The sequence below is a fragment of the Ixodes scapularis genome, unplaced genomic scaffold (genome assembly GCF_016920785.2).
Source record: "Ixodes scapularis isolate PalLabHiFi unplaced genomic scaffold, ASM1692078v2 PGA_scaffold2__306_contigs__length_199485367, whole genome shotgun sequence".
NCBI classification, from domain to species: Eukaryota; Metazoa; Arthropoda; class Arachnida; order Ixodida; family Ixodidae; genus Ixodes; species Ixodes scapularis.
In genome coordinates, this window is record NW_024609857.1 from 134,017,244 (window position 1) to 134,042,510 (window position 25,267).

General features: G+C 45.4%; 1 protein-coding gene across 1 annotated transcript in view; it reads left to right on the forward strand.

Annotated features, from left to right (window-relative positions):
• Nucleotides 1-591: 591 nt before the first annotated feature.
• Nucleotides 592-25,267, forward strand: part of LOC115318389 — an 83,393-nt gene continuing 58,717 nt past the window's right edge. The window contains exons 1-3 of the mRNA XM_042291549.1: nt 592-634; nt 16,359-16,400; nt 20,383-20,796. Coding sequence (XP_042147483.1) covers nt 592-634; nt 16,359-16,400; nt 20,383-20,796 — 499 coding nt within the window. The remainder of the gene's footprint in view (nt 635-16,358; nt 16,401-20,382; nt 20,797-25,267) is intronic.

The following is a 25,267-nucleotide window of genomic DNA, read 5'->3' on the forward strand; positions in this document are numbered from 1 at the left end:
CGGCATTTCGCGGCGGCCGACTGCCAGCAGGAAACCATCAGAAAGCCGACAAGCGGGGTCTGACTGAAGTTTGACTGTCGGTCAAAGTAACTTGTTGTCCAATCAGACATGCTTGAGGTACAGTCAGGCACAGTCAGCGGTCCACTAGAAAACATTGACTGCCAAACAGCTTTACATTGATGGATTTTTCCTTCGGGGAGTTAGTCCGAAGAAAATGCCTTTAGGAACAACACGAAAGCTTTTCTACAACAGTCATGAGGCCTGGACGGTTAGGGACTTGCTGGGATGGTATACGTAGAGCAATATTCAATTGGTGTGTACGATTAAATACCTTAATCCGGGAGCGCGACGAAACATATTCGTCCCTTATAAGGCACAAACGGTCAACCTCATTGTGGTTTGCTGATTGTTTTTTATCCGTAAATTTTTATCCGTATCTCTAGGCTTGTAAGCCTAGAGAATTGCTTCAAATAATTACTGGGGTGGATCTGGGAACGCAGTAAGATACCCCGAAAGTAAGCCTTGAATAATATAGCTCGGATACATGTATTTAAAGATATGCTTGTTTTCAGCTCTTGCCAAACCGTCAAGATGGCCATCTTGTCCCTCTTCTGCGTGAGCCTGGTTATTGCGGGTAAGTAGAAACTTCCTTTCAAAAGAGCCGTCTTGGCGTGTTTTTTTTTTAGTAGTGTTTTATTCTACTTGATGTCAAAGTTACTGACCATTGTAGCCGACATTCCAAGAGCTCTGCAAGGAGAACGAAAATGTGATCAGTCTAGAAACATATGTGTTAAAAAGAAACACCCGAAATCGATCTCTGCTTATACGAAAGTACTCCTGCACTATTTTTGCTAGAGATTAACCACAAAGGGGTATTTACGAAAGAAATGTCGCTGCTTATAACAAGACCATATTTGGGTTTCAGATCGTTTAATGTTGACGTGTAACTAAAAAAAATAATTCCGTGTGCAGAGTTTTTTTTTTTTTTTTTTGGTGAGTTAGAGATATGGTTTGCTGCTGTTTCTTTCTCTACCGCAGTAAAAGAGTTTCGTTTCTCGGCGCCCCTTTCCGTTTAATGTCATCATGGAAAATATCCGCCAGCTCGCCTGCTCACTGTCAGTATTTTCAGTAATTTTCTGTCGGTTCATTTCGGAGATCTGTTTGTTTTTAATTTTACCAAATCTTAGTCGCTTCAGTCGAAGTCCATACAACGCCGCCTAAAACCTCGTCTCGAGCTCGTATGTTGACTGCTTCATCGTGTGGCTTCATCTCAACGTTTAATAAATTATTCTGGTAGGTTAAGGACCTCATCTAATGTCTCTTCATATTTAAATCAGTCAACCAGACTTAAAAAGGACGAGGTCATATCTTAATTCGAAACACAATTTTAAGCGTGACCGCACACCGTTTTTTTTTTTTTTTCATTAGCAACGATGGCATTTAGTACTATAAAAGAATACAAATCGGTTCTCAAAGAAAATTCAGGAGGCGAACGTAGCCATAATATGGATTCTATTGTCAAGAATGACAGGGTGATTATACTTAAAGTTCTTTTTGTATATTTGCATTTTGGGGTAATTAATTTTTGCACGCACGTAATATTCGGTACAAAAGGTATAACAAACGAACTCTCATGGTAGCATCTCATAAGACACAAAGTGTTTAAGTGTTTGTTTTAAACCGCGGGAAGGCAGTCAAACATAGTGGGCCTCTGATTTAACCGCTGCAGACGAGAAAGTTACCCGATACAGTACCAGTGCTAACCTGGGGTGTTCAACGAGCATCGCACCGTAGTTGCCCTCGACGACACGCCGGTTCGATGCTCACCCAGGTCAGAACGACAAAAAAAAAGGGATCCTTCAGGGACTTTTGGGTGACGTCGCCGTCTCTCCTTTTCCAGCGACTACGGTCAAGTTACGTTCCCGTTTTGTTGGTTAGTGCACCCAATGAGTCGCAGCCCTTTGTTGTCAATAACTACACGCAATCACAACTGACCTGGCCGTCGTATCTTTGCGTCAATTTGTGATCAGGCCAATTGAATATGAGCGAAAGACAGTAGTCTACATCGATTGACACCCATTACCGACTTTGATGTACTAATTATGCCCCAGGAAACATTCGAAGGTTTTTCACAACACTATCAAAAACGCGCGACGCGGAATACTCAGACTTTGCAGGAAGTAAAGAGAGGATATGAGGACCTTGTGTTCCGATTCAATCAACCTATCAAAGGTTTAAGAGGTTTCTTGATGAGTTGGGCGAAAGGCTGCCGTGCACTGACTTTCGGATTCGCCAGAAATATACTTGATACTGCTAATAATCTGTGGCGTTATCTTTCGCTTGCCTACGTAGAAACGAGATACTGCTTTCCACGCGGAGGCTGCATTACGTGTCCTGGAACATAGCGTTCTCCAAGAGCAACGGTGTCATATAGTCGGGGTGCATCTGCTATCAGTTCTAATTTTATCACTTACCCGTGACGCAAAAACTTCAAGAAATCATTTTGCACTGTTAATGGTATCGATATTAGAGAGTTTTAGGATAACGTACGCAATTTTAGCGAACGCTAGCGCTAAATGTGGCGCTTGTATTAGCGCACGCGACGCACGAGTTTTCAAATAGCGTTTCTCCTCCGCGACGCAAAACCCCAAGCAGCTCGCGCTTGCGGCGCCACCAAGATACAGTAAAAATTTTTATTTTACTCACGAAATGCTGTAACTTTAGAAAAAAGCAAGCTTTTTGGTCCAGAGCAGCATTTTAGATTTGTTTAAACATGATAATGCGACGCCTGCGGGTGACCGGTCGTGTCCGCTTGCGTCGCCTCGGCAAGAGAGGTCTCGTGTACTGACCTTCGCACATCGTTCCTTTGCCGTGAAATGTTCGCGCGTCGCAAGCATGAAGTTTCTGGTGATCGTTGCCAAACCGAGTACAATGTCGTCCCGTATTGAAAATCGCAGTCGCGAGGATGCCGCCGACGTCGCACTCACAACGCCGCCACAGCAACCGCCGACATAGTCCTGGAAGCCGCCATTTTTTAAACTCTGCTCCTCTTGGCGTCAGCCAACTTGTCATCACGAATCCTCCTTGGAGAAGCGCAAAGACTCTTTGTGTTAGGACGCTATTTCCGAGAAATAGGCACGCTAAAATTGCCCACGCAAAGTGCAAAACCTGATTTGCGTTGGGAGCATGCGCAGTTGCGACGACGCTATTCTTTGCGTACGCAAAGCTTTAGCGTACGCTATTCTAAAACTTCCTATTAGGTGTTTAAGCCATTGTATAACTGCTAAATAATTTGTAATCTAAATAATGGATTAAATGTTTTCCGGTCTATGGCGAATTCATTACTATATCAGGAAGCCATAAACCTAATTCTTTGAACTACGGGACTGCTGTCTTTAAGTAAAATATGCAATCAATAATGTACGAATAACATACTTTTTACTTCAGTAAACGTATAATATTTAAACCTTTGAATACTTGAATCTTCACCACTGAAACTTACCTTCCAATGCAGTTCTTTTGCGTTCTGCGTAACCAGAATAATGTATGTAGGGCAGAATATTCCAAATAGCGTTGTGAAATATACACGATATTGAATACCAAGATGTGTGGATTAGATTCTTATGTGGAGACTATGCTATAATTTTCTAGAGCGTATTGACATCCTAAATATTTATGTTATGCCACACTGCTCTTACATTCTGGCAGTTGGACACATTTTCTTTATTTCTCCCGATAATGTGTTTTTATTTTCGAAGCCTGCTACTGCAGTCTTAGCTTCGTGACCAATGCAAATCTGACTACAATGCCCCCTTACCCACCCAGAGGAATTCATACACTAAGTGCCACTCTGAAGCAGATGTAATTATTTGTCCTACCAGGTGCAGGCACCAACTGTTGATAGAATTGTTTAGTTTGCAGATAATGTCATTTGAAAATTTGTTTTACTGAGCACGCGTGCAAAACGTTGGAAACGTATTATTGCCCAATAATAAGCGATCTTCAAATTTTCGAAAGAGAAGTTATTAACTTTTCGGCATATCAAAGTTTTCACGACAGCCGTTATACAATCTCTAGCAAACTTGGCACTGCAGAAATAATGTACAATCAATAAATACCATTTTATATCTTTATGCTAATCTTTGTATCAATAAATCTATGGATTATTTCTTGTGCGTAAAAAATAAATAATAAAACAGCTTACACGAGTGAGGAGAAATAAATAAATAAATCACACTTTTTTCATGGGACGATACATCTAAAAAAGGGATTTAATGCCGCTTTTACACTACCTATATAAGAGCCATAAATTTCTGCTCGCGGGAAACCCAAGTTATGTATAAACCGTGCCTGGAATTCACGACAACGCATTAAATTGCACTTTTCTCAACGCATTGCGGTGTCATTTAAAGAAATAAAGATTCTCGATATATTCAAACAAATATCACCGCCAAACACGAATAGCATTTGTGGCAGATTTCACTACATTTTTATTATTTATCGTAGCCCTGTTGGAAAATTTCGATGATGGAAAGTGGCGGAAAAGGCTCATACAAGCGTAACCGTAATATGGGACATCCTAAACAAGCGAATCGGCGGATCCAGTATAGTGGATTAGAGCGGAACGATACAGGTAGGCGGAACCATACAAGCGTGTCGTATCATGGGACATCCTATACCAGCGTAGTGGAATATGGCGGAACCATGTGGAACCATACATGCATAACGTAATATGGGACAACCTATACCAGCCAAAAGGCGATACCAGCACGGTGGAGCCACATGGCTCCAAAATGCTGGTTTCGCCTTTTCACTGTTGTACAGGGCGATTTAGTTTTAAGCTTTACATATATGTTTAGAAAGGTCGTGAAAGCTAAATCAATGCGGTTTGTCCAGGCGAGTTATACGGCCAGGCGTACGTAGTGTAGGGACCTAATCGTAACGATCAGTCAGATAATTAAATACAATTTGTTAATTAACTTTTTAATTAGTGAAAATGAAAATATGGTTTCAATTAGAAACTTGCCGAGTCATTGAAAACCACAAAATCAACTCTTTTTAGAAGGATATAATGCAGGGGTAGCCTTTTACGTGTTCTGTAAAAACGCTTTATTTGGACGAGTTTCTAGGTTTCAGTTCCTTATCAGAGCTCATCTCTGCGCCCAAGGTCCTGTTCCCCCTTAGACACGCAACTCACGTGCACAGACCGCGTAAATGTAGCTTTTACGGCTTTTTTAAAAATATCTGAAAAACATACAAATAAACACTCTCTAGAATGTCCCCGAATACGATACGATTGTATGGTTCCTTTCCCGCTTGCATTGTTCAAGAAAGACTTGTGGACATCCAGCGTTTCATTGGAATGCTGGATGTCAGCGAGTCTCCACATCAGTGAGTGGTTTCAAACAAGCATGATGTTTGCACACCAGAAAGCTCTTATCCGAGGCTCACCAGGAGCACTAAGAGCAGAGGCAAAATGTCGTGACGTGGTAAAATTGGTTGCAGGTATTTATTTTTAGAAGACCTGCATGCAGCAAAGCTTAACTTTGCTCAAAAGAAGATAATATAAAACTTCAATACTGAACAATGGTGTCCCTTGAGCTGTCAGGCCAAACTCCCACTCTTGCCACTCAGGAGTTCCTAACTTGTGCGTAGAGATCAGCACAACCCAGATTTGTGCTTCAAGCGCACCTGCAATATAAAAGTTGAATAAACATGAGATGAAATATGAGACGTTTACAATTCTCTGTAATGTGAAATTAGAGCACATATCTTGAACAGGAGGATGGGAGGGTATGACCCCCCACCCCCTAACCATCCTACTCTTCTGCTCCCTCCCATTTAGCGGGAAATTTCCCTGAATTTAGCGGAAAAATTTGCCCACTAAATTTAGCGGGTTAAGTTTTCCACTAAATTTAGCGCGGAAATTGATGTCACATGACCTCAACACAAATGCAGTTTTCCTGCTAAAAGTAGCTGGGAAAATGACGTCGCACGACCGTGTCATGTAATCCATAAAAAATTCAGTTTCTCAGCTAGACTTAGCGGAAATATTAACGTCACATGACCGCAACATTAATTCAATTTCTTGCCAAGTTTAGTTGGGCGGTTACGCCGACAGCGACGCCGCAAAGCGCGGAAACGGGTGCTAAGAGCTGCGCTAAAAAAACTAAATGCATCAGGTGAAATAAAGTGAAAATTAGAGATAAGAAAAAGAAAAGAGAATCTAAGATCAGGTTTTCAGATCCTTCCTTTTGTCCGTTCTCAAATGTTTTGATTTCAAGAAATGTTTATAACTTTATTCATACCCAAAGAACCCCTCCCAGTTTCAGCATGAATGCAATAAATCAATGCAGACTAGACATTGTAAACTATAATGCACATGAAAATGAATGTTCGCCACATAGTCATGTATGAGTCAGTGGCTCAGATCTCTAAATACATTTGTATTGAGAAACATTCTTGAATAAAACTTCTGGGCTTTGAATTCGACAGTTTGTACTTCCATAAGGAACACTGTATGGCACTGATTTTTTTGCGACACATCAGAAACAGCACAGCAGTGTCATCCTTGCCTACCTAACAAGAATTTGTATTTTTTTTTAGCATGGTATGTGCTATTCTAATGCTTATACAACCTCCTTTAACAAAATTTCCTTTGTAGAGCTCTCTATTGGTTCTTATTTAACGCGCATGACAGATTCGGTACCTTGAATTCTCACTCGGCATCAACAGTTTTATATATTAATGTAATAGGGAAAGACAAGATGTGTGGTCTTGAGTACGGCTCAACAAGCACAGATGTTGAGAAAAGTACTGAAGAAAACTCAAACGTCAAAATAAAAATAAGCTGGAATGTGGATACATTTAAGGACACGGTCATAAATACAGTAGCAGATTCAATGTGAAGAATACGTGTTAGACGCACACTCAAAGAAACCTGTTGCATCTATATTCATTCAAATTACTTCGCAGAACCCAGCGCTGCAGTCTGGGGTGCGAGTTCGCTGAATGAGTCCACTGGAAATGAGTGCAGACGGAAAAAGCAGTTTGATCTGCGAAAATGAGCATTACATAGGCAAGTGACATGGCATTACTACTGTTACAGTGCCGAATGTTTCAAACTGCCAGTCGCATCATTCTGCGAGTTCCATCCGTATATTACAGGGTTTGGCTCTCTCGAATGCTTGGCGAGAAAAATTATGAACTGGAAATGTCTAGCGTAGTTCTAGAAAAACTACTTCCAGAATCCTAACTCAGCATCGTAAAGAATATAAAAAGTTTCTAGAGAGAAGGTTAGTGCAGGAGTTGAATAAACAAAATACTTAGTTTTGCGAAACCATCTTGCCGTAGTAAACGTATAAGGTTCCCCTAGGTAGAGCTAGTCATTACGGATGATTGTGCCCATTGCATACCATACAAATTTAATTTGCGACCTACAATATTTACAGACTCAACCAACTCTGAATAAGTGGAACACTTGGCACTAAAGATTGGTCTCACCATGACTGTCTGCAAACATCCACATAATAATTTCCATAAACCTATGCATTTCAAGAAAATATTTGGAGCGAGCTGTTTAAACTGCCATAACACTTTTTAACACTAATAGAAAGCCTGTAGTGGGCCACAACTTCTGCAGTTTTTACTTCATTATGAAGGGCAGTAACAAATATGTGAACCTTAAAACTAGGCCTGCACTGAATTGCTTTCTTAAGTTGAACGTGCTATGCTCGGTTCAATATATTATCTTTGCAGAGCTGACAATGTGCAAGTTCCCATTTTTTTATATTTCAGATCTCCCGACTGCTGGGTGGGGTAGGTACATAAGATTGATGACACCAACGTAACACAATGATTATTTTAAGAATTTGTTTGGGTATAGCACTAGCGAAGCCATCTGCGGGAAGTTATTTCTGTGACTCCGTCGAACCTACATCCGTGGGCTTTAAGTTCACATGTGAATCATGTCTGCAGACGCCTTTTTGTAATTGGAACTCCATCCAACCCGAGATTTGAATGTTTTTTGCATTTTAGGCTTAGCAGTGCTTTTGCTGTTTCACTTCAAGAATAGGTAAGAATGCTTATTTCGAGTAGCGTACCTAACACTTGGTGGCATGAGGACTCCCTTGTCGTGATGCTAATCGAAAGTCACAAGCAGGGAGATACTGTGATGCTCTTGTTGCTGGGATTACCTCCCCCATGGTCCTGGCCGGACCACAGAAGAAGATTGAGTCCAGCTTGTGGCCACTAGGATCCCCAGATCTTGAGGCAACCAAGTAGCTGGAAATAAAAACAAATCACAATCAAGTACTTGGCAGAGCTACATTAGAATGGCTAGCATATTCTTTCGTGATCAGCACATAGATCCTTTTGCTTTTATACTTTGTACTTGTACCTATTAAAAAAACTGCTCCTTCACAGCCACAGTCATAGACACACCCCAGGACAAGGCCACACAGGCCTTGAAATGATGGGTACTGAATTAAGGCGAATGATCAAATGCATTCATTTAACCCTCTTTCACCCCAACCTGGGAGATTTCTGTCAAATATTCACATTTAACTCTAAAGACTATAAAAAAAAACTACTATTGCAATGCAGAGCCGTATAGTGGGAGAGTTTAGCCAGTGGGTGTGGTGACAAAGGTGGCAGAAAGGAGGAAAGAGAGGAGAGCGCCGAAGGAGTGAGAGAGAAGGCAGCAAAAAGGAGACGACCGCTATTTTGACGCAACGCTGTTGGCGCGGAGCACTGTTGAGGCTATGTGTCGTCTGCTACTGGCTTAGTTCATTTTTGCCTTTATAAAACTTTGCGTTTAAACATGGAGAAACTTCTTTCTTTAGGTTTTTAAGCCACCGAGGAATAACACTATATTATTTTATTGCCAGAGCCTGCCAAATAAAAGCAAAGGGCAGGTGTCTGGATAGAAAGAGTTTAGTTGGCGCACCAAGAGGCTAACCAATAAAAATGGGTACCACTCTGCGCAAAATGCCTAAAAAGCGTGCATCTCTACTTGACACTAACAGCGGCATACACTATCTATTTTACTGACTAAAGGGTACTAGATCATTATTTTCAGCTAACCAGTCAAACTAGATATTCTCGCCGACTTGCTTTTTAGGAAAATTTATAAAATTTACAAGAACTATTAAGACAACGGCTAAAAAAAAGCAATGGCAAAACCAACAATCGAATTCGCCTGCTCTCCAGTAGCACGACATCTATAGAAGGCAGACCTGCAGAATGAGCAAGCAGTCTAAAAAAGAGTATGTCCCATGTATAATTTGTTTCCATGCTGCAAAGCAAGTGCTGGAAAGAGGTTTCACGACATTAACAAAATTTCTTGCAATCAGTTGAGAACAAGTTAGAGCAGTGAACTTGTCCTTTACCTTGGCATAACGTCTTAGTGTTGCCCATGGAAACTCAAATAAATTTGTAAATAAAAACAAAAAAGACTAACCTTTATAAAAAAATCTAACTTTCGCAAAGAAAAGTTATCTTGAACAAAATATGCGGGATACAGTTGTACAGCATCCATTTCTGTGCTGAACCAATTTTGAGGCAAATCTTCGACAATGAAAAGAAAACGCCCGAGTACACTAGGGAAAGACAGAAAGGATGCATACCTGCAAGAAAAAAAATTTAGAACGACCATGGGCAGGAACCTCTGGTGAGGCTCTCGGAGTGACTCCCTGCAATGGGCCTGCGCAGACCAGAGAACAAGATCGGTCAGAGCTTGCAGCCATAAGGTGCTTCATACCATGAAGTTCCAGAAGTAGCTGCGATTGGAAGCAAAGTGCATTTCATTTCTCTGCAGAATGGAGAGTTTAATAGCTAGTATGCATTCATAAGGTGATACAGTCACGAATGTAGATTTTTCAATGCAGCACTATATCACCAAATTGTTAACCGTGCCGGGCAACACTAAAAACCGAGAGCATTATTCCAAACTATATCAGTTTAAAGTTAACCACGGCAGAAGCTGCAAGCCATGTGACCTTCAACTTGGACGCCATGGTACGTCGAGCTTATAATCATGTGTCACACTGTTTTTGCTGCAATGGCTTGTAGTGTCAAAAGTGGTCCAGCTTAAAGAGATGCAAAGTATAGACGTTTGTGAGTGGGGCCCTGACCTAGTCTTGAGCTACATTGCGAGGAAGGACGTTTCAACCGGGATGTTTGCTGCCTGTATCCACACAACCAGCTTGTGGACAGCGGTTGCTCGAGCCGAGTACATGTCCTCGACAGTGCCATTATTTGACAAGCAGTTTTATGAATGTTAAACATGACTGACTTACAGAGAGACTGCATCTCAACGACTAATGACTTGGGATACCTAACTGAATACTGATATATTAACTGAATGCAAAACAAATTACCTGGCAGGCATTAAATTTATCAACAAGGTGGGTCGACTCCGCATTAAGTTGGAGTCGATGCGTCAGGCACGTAGCCAGGATTTTGTTTCAGGGGGGGCCCACTCATAACAAAATGCTGTATGAGGGGGAGGGGAGAGAGGAGGACCCATGCAAAATTGAAGATATCGGGGGGGGGGGGGGGCCGGGCCTCATAAGCCTCCCCCTGGCTACGTGCCTGCGATGCGTAATAGGACAATACGAACAAAGATATGCCTTACAATTCCTTTTGCACCCCCAAAATTATGTGTTTTTGAAGGTAAGATACACAATGTTCTTGATTCAGAAAGTGCCTCAGCTGTACAAATGCATATGCAGTAAGGGCACTCGCCAAGCCTATTCTCCTCAGCTCTGTGCAGGTTAAGCTAAGTTAGAGTATAGAGGTACACGCTCACTGACAGCATGAGGAAGGCAGGGAGAAGTCTCCGTTGTTCCACCACCAGCCCGTCTGCTACCTTCGATGACGTTTCAGCGCCTCATGAGCCTGGAGCGAGCACATCTGTCCAAAGTGGGGTGAAAAGCACAAGCACGTGCTGGAGGACGCCCAGCCATTCTCTTTTTGTCATCGGCTATTCTACATATTATAGTATGACATATTTTTAAGTGAGAAAAAGTATTGCAAATATGCAGTCCAACTTTGACCATAATACAGAAGTCCGATAAAGATAACAGTTGCCATTCACCATTTTCCAAATAAGTGGTCCCATGTATTGGAACATCTACACATGTGGTGCGTGAGTGGGTTCAGGACTGAGACGCTAGAAAACGAAGCGCTCACAAGGCTTGTCTGGCCCTTCCAACCATGCGGGTACATTCATCGCAAAACCCCGATTTTTAGACAAAATGATTTAGAATGAGCAAATCTTGTCTACGCCAGAGGTAGAACATTGAATTGTGATTCCCCCATATTGTGCCAACCATCCTTCAACCTGCGGTACCACCTGCAAATGAACTATGTTGCGCTGCGGCACGCGTCCATGCTGCCTGCTTCAGGGAAAACCACTGCTCGTGTTGAAGACGACATCCCACAGTGTACAGGCAACAATGTTTAACGAACTAAAACAAAATTGATATCATTCAATAGACATAGATAGGCTCACAAAGTGTCGACACCATGATTGTTGTTGTTGGTTTTACTCTTGCATACAAACAAAAGTGACTTCCTCTTTCCTCCGATGTACAGTAAAACCCCCTTATCTTCGTGGCCCCTATTTCTTCTCGAATCGGTCACAGAGCACATATTCGCAGCCACTGAATTCTGCAAAATTAAAGGCCGCGAAAATTAAAGGTTCGCCAACATTAAAGAGTTTACTGTTCTTCCGTGTGTCACATGATGTTAACATTTCAAGAAGGCTGAAGGTATTGGTTTAAGAAAAAATTGACCTATAAAAAAAATGCCCTTCTCCAGGTTAGGCACGCGAGGTTCTTTTGCACTACCTATAAGGCGGCAAGTTTGTTTCGGCAGAGCTTTTGGTTAAACGGAGTCACAAAAGTAGCTGTGCTTGGAGTCAACTATTTTGTGCTGCATCATAAAGCTAGAGTAAATTCCACAGTGCTTCGGCACAGCACTGTTTGTTGCGAGAGCATATGTGGTTTATTGTTGCATCCCATTTGCATGATCTAGAGAAACTAGCGCTGACACAGTTGGAGCACTCCAAAAAAAAAACAGCAGACTGTGGAAACATTGAGAGATGCACACATGCGAACTGTGCATTTCTTAAAAGTGGATTCGAGCAAAGGTAAAGACAATATGTATACTTACGGCGGCCATACTTGCCTTTCCCAAGCATGACCACTTTTCCCTCGGTAGCACCATCCAGTAAGCAACAGCAACACGCCCATGAGACGCCGCCGACTCATGGATTGAATGACGACCCGCCTGAGGTCTTGGAAGGAGATCCGGAACACCGCTTTAGGCCAGATGTGGTATCTGGAGGGGGCAGGGACTAAAAGTAAAAATTAACAAAATTATCTGAAGCGCTATATTCCTATAGCATAAACTCTAGGATAGCAGTATCTTTTTTTTTTAGGTCAGTGATGCATTTTAATTAAACACAAATGGTTGGTTTATATGATGAACCAGCAGCCCCTATTTTCCTTAAGTGTAACGGAGTGTCTAACGTTACGTCCGACAGAACCCGAAATAAAAATTAAAGTTACGCCCAACGTAACTGTCAAGCATTCGAGTTGCGTCCGACGTAAACCAAAATAAAAATTAAAGTTACCGAATTTACTCGAAAATAGGTCGAACCCTATTTACTGGGTCCATAGAGAATAAAAAAAAAATAATTCAAATATAGGTCGACTTTTTTTTTATTTTTAAGAACAGGGGAATTTTTGGGCAAAAGAAACAACCCTTTATTTACATCACTCTCAGCTAAATCACGGGGCGATGCCAAAAACTTCATCACCGTCAGAACTTCTGGACATGTCATCGTCGTCCGAAGCTTCTTCAGCTGGGTAGACATCCTCGCATATTCGCAGCAATACTTCACTGACACCGTTGTAAAATGACGACAGGAAACGAAAGAAGGTGCGAAGCGACGGAAGACAAACTAAAAAGACGCAAGCAAAGCCGCCGTGTCGCCATGAGCAACACGCGAGCCGAGCCGCCTCAAGCAACTAACAAAAGTAACTTTTTCTTTTTTGTGCGCGTTTGCAAGGATGGAGGGTAAAGTGCGTGGCGCATCGCGTTCCTCTCCTTCCCCGTTGCCCAGCAAGGGGAACGCTAGAGGCGCTATGTCGAAATCCGACGCCCGAGGAGCGGCACGGGCCACCGCGGGCGGCGAGCCATTTCGGTTACCAAAAGCTTTTTGAAACAAGAAGCGGCGCGGCTCTACGGCAACGCCGGCTCGGTGACTCGATAGCTTCATGCCTCCGGTAGGGTTGCAAAATTTGGTCGCGAATGCAGGTGTCCAAATTCTTTAGTCACAATTTCCGAAAAAAAAAAAAAAGAAAAAAAAAAAGGTCGACCTATATTCGAATAAACACGGCCGCGCGACGATACACACATTATGAAAGCGATTGGTGCGAGCGACCAAGGCGATGAGCGACGTTTTCTAGAAGCCCAAGAACCGAGCGGCGCAAGCAGCGGGAGTGAGAAATCTTCGTCGCTCGGCGCCGGCACTCGTAGCTTCTCGCCGTCGCTCGTCTCGTTGATCGCTATATTGCTTACATGCCGTTCAGATAGGCGCTCTAAGTGCTTAACATTGCATTGGGACCAGCCTCGCATCCAACCGTAACCAGTCTTGACTTTCTTTAAAGCCGCACAGGTAGAAGTAAACATCGTACATACATCGTTTTCAAGCATGGCTCCTCGTTCATTGCTCGATTTACTCCTCGTTCATTGCTCGATTTACATTTGCGGTAAATGACAAACCGCAATGAAGCACAATTATTTTAGTTCAAAATTGTCACGAACACTTGGCACGCATGCTTACACTGTAGCGCACCAAACGTAATTTAAAAGTAGAACGAAAACGGGACGAGATTCGCTTACCGTTTCACGGAGACAGACGCCTTCGGATCCCAGGCCTAAAGAACTCGGAAGTCGCCGGCGGTCCGGAGATCGGACGAGGCGAGCCGACCGCGCTGACCCAGGCCGACCACACCTGGTTGAACTATGAGAGGCGCCGTCGAGTTTAGAACCAGAGACGCAGTAGAAACGGACCGCAAAACATCTGTCCCGTAACCGTAAACGAGCCAACGAACCACATCGCGCTATCTTCGCCATTGTTCGCCATCTCCGCGACGACCGGAAGTGGAAGCCGCGAACTTATAGCATCCTCGATCATCCGCACCGGTGCGCACCGGGGCACTGAGGTGCGCCCCTCCATCTTCGATCAAGTGCACCGGTGCGCACCGTACATCCTCGTATCAACGAAGCGCACCCTCCCGGTGCGGCTTTTCGTTGCCCCAACGCGCACCAAGAAAATCGGCGGTGCGCCGGGGGGCAGTCCCATCAGGCATTGCGGCCAGGAGCGGCGAGAAGATGGCGGGCGGGACTAGCAGACGCGCAGACTGTCGAGATGGCGATCTTGCAAAAACGAACACGCCTCGCAGCTGCACTAGAGAATTTCCTCGGGTCTTCTGACGGTGAGACGACGAGCTTCTCACCATCGCCGCGATTACTGGCGATTGCTGCGGTGGGAAGGAGCGCCCGAAAAGCACGAACTTCGTGGAAAGCGGCGCGAGGCGTTTCGATGACAGCGAGGTACGGCTATTATCTGCTGTTTCGTTTTCTTGAACTAATAATGATGGCCAACATATACATGTGGAATTGTCACCCGCTTCGTGACCCCATCGACAATCACGTCCACGATGTTTATTTCTGTGGGACCGTCAAATCCGCGAGTAAAAAAATAGAAGAAATTGACAGCAGACGGGCACCGTGCGCTGACCTACGCAAAATAAACGAACAAAACGCGAAGTGACGCAAGGTGGAGCTCGCGGCGGTGCACCGGCGCGGCGCAGTTTGTCCTCGATGTTGCACCGACATCGCGCTGCACGACCGTGGAGCGCTGTGCACTGTGCTGGTTTCAGGGCGATTCCGGTGCGAGTTGATCGAAGATGCTATTAGAAAAGCCGCGGCAGCGGAAGCACCGAAGCCACTGGGCGGAAGCCTTAAGTTTCGGTTTCGGTTTTCTCCAACGCCGGCTACGGTCGCTACGGTTGCGGGCTGGTGAGTTTGTGGCTGGTTGCGAGGACGCGAGGGGCCACGAAAAGACGCCGAGTTTGCCGAGTACGAGCAACGCGCCGTTTGCCGCTGTCGACCGGCGATGCGGTATCCGCGGCTTGGTGTTACGATCGGTTTCTTGCCGTGCACGTTAACTCAAAGCTTGAAGTTCCGCAGTTCCGTTCCGGCGCCAGCCGCACCATGTTTTCCGGTGCATCGCACGTGGAGGCCTTTCGACGCATTCAGTGAAAGTAAAGATCGTGTCCGCTGTCTTCGGTGCTGTGGAAGAAGTTGCGAGACGGAAGAACTATCAAAACCAAGGCGTTTAGGACTCCAGGCCGGGCCGCCGGTTCACTCTGAACGAGAGTGAGCCGCGCCAGACCTCGCCGTTTCGCCGCGCCAGACCTCGCCGATCGCGACCGGACCAACCGGAACCCGAGTCCGAGGGGCTCTTGCGCGGCCAGGAACGGCACCGAAGTAGGAGCTGCTCGTTCTGCGCTACCATGCAGTGCTCTACAGTGCTCGGAGCTCTCTGTGTCATTCGTGCTTGCACCGAAGCCTTTGTGACCCCTTCGGACGCGCAAGTCGTACTTCGCAAAGGTTTGGACGGGGCCGCCCTCACCGAGCAGCTCCGCTATATTCCGCTTACTTATGATCGCAATAAAAGCTTGCGTTCTCGGAAAAAAAATTGCGGGACCGCTCTCCGCGCCGCCGACGAGGTTGGCCGCCGCCATGTTCTCAGCTGTTCACTCGCTCCCGCAGCGAGCGCCTTGCGATTATCCTTCCCGTTCCAAAATGCGATGCGCTTTGCGCATTATGCCGTTTACATTACCATATATTGAATGCGGCAACTGGATTCAATGCGACTAAGTCGCATTAATGTAAACGCGGCTTATGTTCTTTTTCGACATACATGGTGTATGTACGATACCGGTGGTGAACGATGGACGTTTTTGTTGGAAGATGGCGGTCGTCTTTCTGCATGTATGATTTAGTTATAACGGTGGTCCTGTGGTATAAGCGTTTTGTTGGAAAGAAAGCGGTCGCCTATGTCATCGGACGCAAAATCATACCAGCCACACGGAATCATATCGACAAGCAAACTGGCTGCCAGTATAGACAGACCCGGAGCCATAGCGGTGCCGGTATCTCCAGTTATGCAGAACGCCAAATAAAACTAGCTGCATACATAATACCAAGAAATTATGGTGGTGTCATACCAGAATTGTAAAAGCGGCAGGTTTGTTTCTTGTACGTGTTTCCAATAGGGAGTCCCAACGCATTTTCGTCAATCTTGTGTTGCTCTTTGCACCTTTGCATTTATTTGCTTATAAGCGTACTAGGGTTGTTACTTTTGGTGAAAAAATTCTAGCTACAAAGGTGTTCACCGGAAATGACCTCGTCTGCCAAACATATAGCGACCTTAACACTGCAGGGCTAGCAGGCGCCCAATGTCAGGCAGTAAGTGGGTGATTCTACGAAATGTTATCGAAAAAATTTTGCAACGTTCTCTAACTCAAGAAAAAAGAAGGAGTAAACGCATTGTTGACTCTGTTATTTCAGCCCAATTGTAGCGCTAGCGGGCAAAACCAGGTGTCAAAGATTTAGAACGAACCATTATTTTATTCAAAAGTAATAAGCGAATTTCGGAAATTATTTAGTGGAAAAATGATGGCCAAATAAGTCCGAGAATAGATAATCTGAATGGCACAAACTACGTAGAACGGGACCAAATGTCCTATTGAAAGTTTCAGAAGAATATGGATAACGTTTGAATAGGATAACATTTAGTTATATGACAGTTTTGCATCTGGTCTGGACAGCGAGCGCTACCATGGGTGGGGATAGAGCGTTCGGCAGTGCGTACGCTATTTTTCGGGGTGAAACAATATATTTATTTATTTATTTATTTACCCTAAAGGGCCTCGTGCATTAGAGAGAGGAGTGGATTACATTTCATAAGAAAATACAACATTTTGCAGTTATTAGCGGCTATTACCGGACCAGCGGTTCTCAAAGGGGGTCACCAGACCCTTTGGGATCCACAGAGGCATTCTAGGGGTCCGCAAAGCCTTGCCTTGTGAGTGAAGTATGGCAATAAAAAAGTTATTTTATCCGATTGAGACGAGACGTTCCAATTTTCTAGTGAGTTTTCTCGCTTGTACTTCAATGGGAGAAGTCTACTTGACACCAGTCCTTAGTTATATCACCTTATTAGATCATTATCATAATTAACCTATGCGGAGGGCAAGTTCGCCTGCTTCTTGCGCAGGGGGTAGCGGTGACGTCAGAACGCCGAGCCCTGATTGGCTGATCGCGACCCCCTACCTGAGCGTCGTCTGCTCCCTTGCAACGTCGTCTGCGTCTGTCTTACCTTTTCTGCGACTTTCGAAAGCAACGTCGTCTGCTCGCAACGTCCTCTGCGTCTGTCGTACCTTTCCTGCGGCTTTCGAAAGTGCAGAGGCCAGAGGCCAGACACACAAAACGATATTACGCCAAAAATATGCGTGAGACAAAACTTGAGAACAAATTCGTATTCACGAAACTAAATTTTCGTAAGTTTTGCGCAGGTTACGACAAAATCCTACGACAGCTCCGAAGCTGTCTTACGCACTTCTTACGATCAAATCAGCATGGCCGAAAGCGTCGCGGTCGCGACGACCAACGGACGTTTATTTTTCTACGTGCGCTTCTCACGCGTCCCGACTTCAAGCAGCAAGAAAAAAGTAAAAAGTACTTCAAACAGACCCCGACGAACAAGAACGCCGGATCTACAAACAGCCGGAAAAAGCTCCTACGGCCACGATTCCACCGACCAACCGAGCTCGGCAGATAGCCCTAGCAGGCGCTCCGCCTCGGCGGCTGTTTGCCCACGACCGGCTGGCGTGCTGAATGGAATATGCCCGCGCGACCCTTGAGAACCCTTCCCGTATTACACTTTGATCGCTGACCTCAAATTTAGATTAAGAGGTCAATCTCTTTCTCTTGTCATCTAATTGTTTTCCGAGGCAACGGTGACTCTCGCCGGTGAAAAAGCAGTATATCTCCAAGAGACGCTGGAAAGGTAAAGTAGCCATCGCTTTGACCAGCAGACGTAAAGCAGACGACGTTAACTGGGCCAACCCGCCAAGGCCGTTAATGAGTGAGGAGTCTCGCCGTACACGAAAGGAGGGAAAAAGTATTTGGGAGGGAACTTGGGGACACTAACACGCTCACTCTCGGTTCTTAGTAAACAAACCTCGGCGCCTCGGGACACCTCGCCAGTGAGTCTTTTGACTTCGCTCCTTGATGCGCGTCTGGTAGTTGTTAGACAAAAACAACCTACCGCTCGAGTTATTTCGACCGCCCTCCCTGAAAGGCGAAGTCGAGCTCGCTCCACTTCGCCTTTCCTGAACTTCCGAAAGTCGCAGGAAAGGAAAGACAGACGCAGACGACGTTGCGAGCAGACAGCGTTGCAAAGGAGCAGACGACGCTCAGATAGGGGGTCGCGATCAGCCAATCAAGACTCGGCGTTCTGACGTCACCGCTACATCCTTGCTCATGCGCAGAAGACGAAAATGATCCCACTTGCGAGGCGTATACCTTTCCCTTCCCCTCACCACGAACGGGGTCCTCCACTATATTCGCCGATCCACAAGGGGCCGCGAAACATCACTGGCTGAGAACCACTGGCCGCAGACAAATAAGAGACTCCTAATCATACAATGATAACGAAGGCTTTCTTGAAAAGATTGTGGTCTTCGATGGCTGCCGTAGGTGCGGGAAGGCGATTCCACTCATCTGGTGTGCGTGTAAAAAAGGATTAAAAAAAAAAGTTAGTTTTGCAAAGTCGAATTCCAACCTTAAAAGCATGATCCAACCTGGATGAGATGTACGGGGAGGTAAAATAAAATCAAGGTGCAGATATGGGTGATGGAAAAGCAAGTGAAATAGGCATAGTTGAAATAAGTTACGGCGAGATGTTAGAGTTGGTAGGTTGTGAATATATTTCATTGAGCATATGCTGGCAGTTCTGTTATAGTTAGGTGGGATAAAACGAACTGAATTACTTTGAACCATTTCAAGTGAACCTATTAAATTTTCTTGGTAAGGATTCCACACAGATGAAGAATATTCAAGTTTTGAATGGATTAGTGTTTTATATAACACAAGTTTTAAGGACGAAGGGGCTTTTGAGAAGTTACGTCGGACGTATCAAAGCATTCTGTTAGCGTTGTTAATAATACACGAGATGTGAGCGGTCCAGGTAAGATAGGCTGTAATGTGAATGCCAAGGTACTTGTAAGAAGGGACGGCATCAAAGGGACGGTGATTTAGAAAGTAGTTGGGAAGTCTATTTGCTTTTCTAGATAAGCGCACATATTTGAATTTATTAACCTTTAGGTCCATATACCATGCTTTGCACCATTCAGAGACGGCATTAAGGTCCGACTGAAGGTTAGTTATATCATCATCACAAGTTACTCCCCGAAAAAACACGCCGTCATCGGCAAACAAAGCGATATTAGAAGAAACGCAACAAAGTAGATTGTTTATGGAGATAAGGAAAATGAGAGAACCAAGAACAGAACCCTCTGGCACACCGGTGTGAACACCAGTTTTGGTGTTCACATCGGAACTGGAGAACGCGCTGTGTTTCTTCTGAACTTTTTTTTTATGTGTTTCGTCGTTCAAGTTGTATGTTGTCAATACGTCTTATGCTTTTGATATCAAAGGGACGCAGAACTGAACTACCTAAGGGCATTTTTTATGAGCCCAAAGAGAACACGTATGTCCCAAATACCCCCCCCCCCCCCCTTCCCGGGCCTAAAAAAAGAATAAAGAAATAGATATTTGTTGATATCGCGAAACACATATTTAGTTTAGAGCGATTCCGAAATGTGCTTATATTGTGAGACGCAGACCCCGAAATAAAATCATTGTTTGAAATAGCTCCTAGACAATGTGACCTTCCACCAAAAACCATTTTCATGTGCCTAGGTAATATAAGGTACTTCACCTGAAAAAATTATTATCGCAATATTTACTCTACCAGACATGTCCCGAATCAGGAAAGGTTTAGAACCATTACAAGAACGTCGCCCCCCCCCCCCCACCCCCCCACGAAAGGGGAAAATGCTTCAAAGTCACTGGGCCTCCCGACGAAAATATTACGAGAAAATGCATTTTTCAGGGAAATTACTTTTGTTATACCTACATGGTCTTATTCTGGTACTTGAAAATGTCTTATTGGTAGCTGATTGTCCCTTTAAATTGTGGGACTCTTTTACGTCCCTTAAAATTGCCTATGCTTCATTTCAGGTGCTTTCGCCGGTTCCATGCAGGATGCCAACATGTACATGGACGCGGTCCTCCGAGATCACCTTCCCAACAACGTCCGTTTCCTCAACCTGGACCCCGTGGACGTCCCGGCATTCAATGTCAAGGTCGACTCCACGGGTTTCACGAACCGCGACCTCAAGATGGAATTCAGGTCCGGAACCCTGTACGGCCTCTTGAGCACTCTGAGGCGCCGCGGGGACTGCGGCGTTCCTGGCTGGCAGGGGGCCAACGTCACCACGGGCTGCTACATGTCTCTGGACGGCCTTCGTATCACTTTCGACGGATCCGGAAAAGGATACGACATGAGCGGCAGCAAGAAGGATTTCAGTATGGACCTGGTCGTTGAGAAGACCAACGCTTTCGTGGAAGCCACTAGCTGGAGCGGTAAGTGCGCGCTGTCTTTCGTGCGAAGTTGCGGAGGTCGTGACCACGATGAAAACACATAATTCTCGTACAACACGAGGCAGCATAGTTGACGTTAAAACCAGAGGCATTAAGGCATCAAAACAGTGACGGCCTGTGAGCATAGGTCGGCATTTCCGAACCCACTCACTCACCATCACATCACTAATTACAGCAACATCCAAAAGTCACAGCCCTTCACATCACAAAGTACATCGACGTCCAAAAGTCACAGCCTTTCACATCACTGAGTACACCGACGTCTAAAAGTCACGGCCTTTCACATCACAAAGTACACCGACGTCCAAACGTCACAGCCCTTCACATCACAGAGTACACCAATATCTAATACTCACGGCCCTTCACATCAAAAAGTACACCAACGTCCAAAAGTCACGGCCATTCACATCACGGAGTTCAACCGGACAACAAACTCATCCCCATCACGTCACCTCAATCTCTGAACTCACGAAGTCATTCACCGTCACTTCACGAATCCGTCAAGTTCACGAAGTACTTCACCGTCACATCACGAATCCTATAGAGTTCATGAAGCATTCCCCATCCCATCACCGCCAGCTCTGAATTCACAAAGTCGCTCACCGTCACATCACGAATCCGACAGAGTTCATAAAGCATTCCCCATCCCATCACCGCCAACTCTGAATTCACGAAGTCGCTCACCTTCCCATCACGAGCTCATCGAGTTCAGCAAGTCGTTCCCCTCACGTCTGTGAACTGATCCCGTTCATGAAGTCGTTCGACCGGTTCGACTTCACGGCCCTTTACCGAGTCACAGTCATTCACCGAGTCACAGCCATTCACCGAGTCACCGAGGTCACGGAAAGCGGCGTCGGCCCCTGCAGCCACGGCCACCGCCACTGCCTCCGGCTCTCAGCCATCCTCGAAGTTCTTTCGCAGCGGCGCTGACGGCTCCAGATGTGTGTGTCAGTGTGTGTGTGTGTGTGTGTGGGGGGGGGGGGGGGGGGGGGGCTGTATTGGGCTGGGCCTGGCGACGCACCCTGCACTTGTCATTTTCTTTGTTTAGCTTGTTCCCTCTGGTTTTAGTTTTGTTGTCCCGTTTCTTTTATTTTCGTTTTGTTTCGCGCTTTCTTCATCAAGCGCGCATGCTGTGGAGAGCGAGCGGCTTCTTGACTTCCCTGCTCCGAACTTGTGAGATAAGGTGCTTGTTTCCGGGAGAGTTATTAGCCCCACGGATGCCCAGAACCAAAATGACTGCTGGTTTGTGGGCGAGCGGTATTACAAAGGGTGGCATCACTCTAGCAAAGCGCACATGAAGGCTCCCTAGACTTCGCCTGGTTGTCGGCGTTGTGATTGTGGAGGGGACCCCACCTCAAAACCTTCTGGCCTGTCCTTTTTGTTGTGCACGGTTTTTTCTACGAAAAAAAGAGAAGGCGCTTATATTTTTGCCAACGACCGCTCGCCGAGGGGGCAAAAAGGAGAGACAGACACGAACCTGCGTGCACGATTTTTGTGAAACATCTTACAAACATTAATACGAGTCCATATTATATGAATGAAGACGTTTTAGCGCATTAGAGTTTAGCGAATAGAGATCACATGCGCGAGTCGACGTTTAGGCATTTGTAGGGGCGGCAAACTGGGCATCCAAACAGACCGCGCCAGGCGGTCTGTTCAGAACGATAGCAAGGAGTGCTTCGCTATAGTTTGGGGAAAATAATATGAACTCGAGTTCGAGCGTCCATCGCCAAGGGTTCGGCAAGCTCGAAAACAGGACAGCGGCGGCCTTCATTTTATCTATTCGGTCAAATGAACGCCGCCATTCGCTAAAGTGGCATGCGATGAAACGCCATGGGCCAGGTTTCGCTCGCTAAACCGTCGTTCGATCAGTATAAAATTGTTTTGTGTATTTTATCTTAATAATTATGATCCATGGCAACCAGCCTGTCGTTGCCTACCTCACTTTACGTCGTAAAATAGCGCGTTGATGTCACTTTCATAAGAGATACCATAATAACGCAGTACTTCACAGCCGACCGCTGAATCACCCGTCTAATATTTTGTCACGGATTTCATCATATATATATATAAAGTAGACATTCCAAAACAAGAGTCATCCATTCCCAAAAATTTCAGTGGACTGGAACTACCTTCCCACATCTGTTGCCACAATTGCCACTTACTATATGTTTAAAAATTGCCGTAAATAATCTATACAGCTCAGACTGAGCTCCAAAGTATACAGCACTGTTCTGTTCCCTTCTAACTCCCGCTCATCTCTGTAATGCTGATGGCCCTGAGGGTATGTCAGTTAAACAAATAAATAAAAAAAGTAAGTGCCTCGCCTGAAAAACCTCTTAAAGAGGTCGCCTCCTTAAGAGGTTTGCAGCTTGCCGAAGCAATGAAATCTGAGTTTTATCCGAACCCGTTGGTCAGAGTACACCTCATCATTAATTAAACCACTCATTGGATCATTCACCTCAAAGCAATATGTTTACTTTCGAGCGTGTTCGTGTCGCTCAACCTACTTTGAGCGAAATGCAGTCGAGATAACTAATGATGGCGCTCGACTCCACTTTTCTCAGCTTTGAACCGAGGCGAGGTGCGCGACTCACGCGCACCTCGCGCTCGTTGTTTTACGCCGGGGTTCGGCTGCGCATAGACTCGTATTATAGGTAGCGTATTGTGTTTTCGGAGTTCATGTTTGAATAGAATCGGAGCGTGTTTTTAGGAGTTTATTTTGTAGCGTAGTCTACACTGGCCGAGGTTGAGCAGTTTCGCGTGGCTTCTGGCGAGCCGTGCTGCGTATGCGCGAGGAGCAGTGACGTCACACGTGTCAGCACCGACTGGCCTACCTTCAAACTTTACCACAGTTCGACTAAACATCTGTTGGACAAAGAGTCGATCATTTGCTAAAGTTCGACGGGGCGGTGTTCGCGAATATAATAGACTCGGAAACTTGATGGGACGCAAGTTCTTGAAGCGGGAATCTCTACGAAGCGTTTTATTAGAGGACAGGGTCTTCTAGTTTCACCCCTTGACATTGCTTTCAGTCAGGATGGCACGCGCTGTGCAATTGATTGGGAGCTAGTGCGCCACTTTCCGCGAGAACACCAGTAATGCAAGCGGCTGCTACCAACGGAGAAAACTGCGAATGACAAGGTCTAAAGTATCTAGACTTAAAGGGGCGGTGCAACGATATTCAATTGGAATGTTTTTCACTTTACACGAGCTTACTGGCACTAGTGTTTCTCAAGGATACTCACACGCAACACCACTGGCCAAGAAACTCCTTTGTTGCGCTGTAATTTCGAGGACAAATCCGAGCGTTTTCATTCAATCTCTCCTTCGCAAAATTTTGTAACGTAGCTGGGCGGTAGCAGTACCGCCCAGTGACGATATGTGAATACGGCTCATAGATTGGACCCGAGCATGGTGTAGACACTCGATTTGGGCTCGTGATAATCGATAGCTCGAGAAGCATTCGGGTATGTCCGGTGTTCAAGCGCTGCAATGACGAAAACGGCCGAAACATAACAATGTCTGGAACGCAGCGCGTGTCCTGTGCCTTGCCAACCCCAGCGCGTGGCTATGATCAACACTAGCGGCATATAATCGGCTCCAGATCACGTGGCCGCTTGTTCTGGCTGCGAGTTGAGGGGTGAACTTTGCTCGTTTTTCTTTATCTTTTTCTACCACTTCGATTGCGTGTGGTGAAAAACGAACGGGTAATTTACAGGTCATTAACGTCAGGGATCCGTCCTAAGCGGTATTTGCGCAAAATACAAAAATCGTTGCATCGCCCCTTTAAAAATGATTTTCCTAACGTTACACTCACATGACGTGACGTGAGCATGTAAAACGTGGTGCCCAGTGGCACCTCATTTCACATTATTTTTCCACTATATTTTATACACCAACTCATGTTTACAAACAAACTGGAGCGCTCCTAGCCGACGCCACCGGCGCCGCGCATGCGCGATGGGGTGTGGGCAAGAAGCTCGCCGCGTCGCCGATAAACAAACCATTGAATTGCGTTGTTGTCGGCGGTGGTGTGAGTCCAACGCAGGTTTCTGGGTTGGAATTGTTGATTCTACGTCTTCCTGGGCAATGCCTGACTACTTGAGCAGCCTCAGCGAAATTACTGAGGCTCGCTACACCACAAAACTTCGCGTGAATAATGTGACATGCGGCGATTCATTCCGCGTGGACGCCACAGAGGGTACGCTAAAACTGATTCTCATGATGGAATTTCGGTCGCAATTTTCAGTCATGACGTCGCTCGGGTTACAACAGCGTGAACCGTAGCTGAGATGTTCAACATCGATACTGAAAATCGCAAGCAGAATCGGACCAAGTGAATGAGGCATAACAAGTCGTTGATGGTCACTGGTAACAACGATCACCATCTCCTTGTATCCACTGTTTACATCGAGCCTGCTTACCAATTTTCAAACTTAAGTATTTTGAG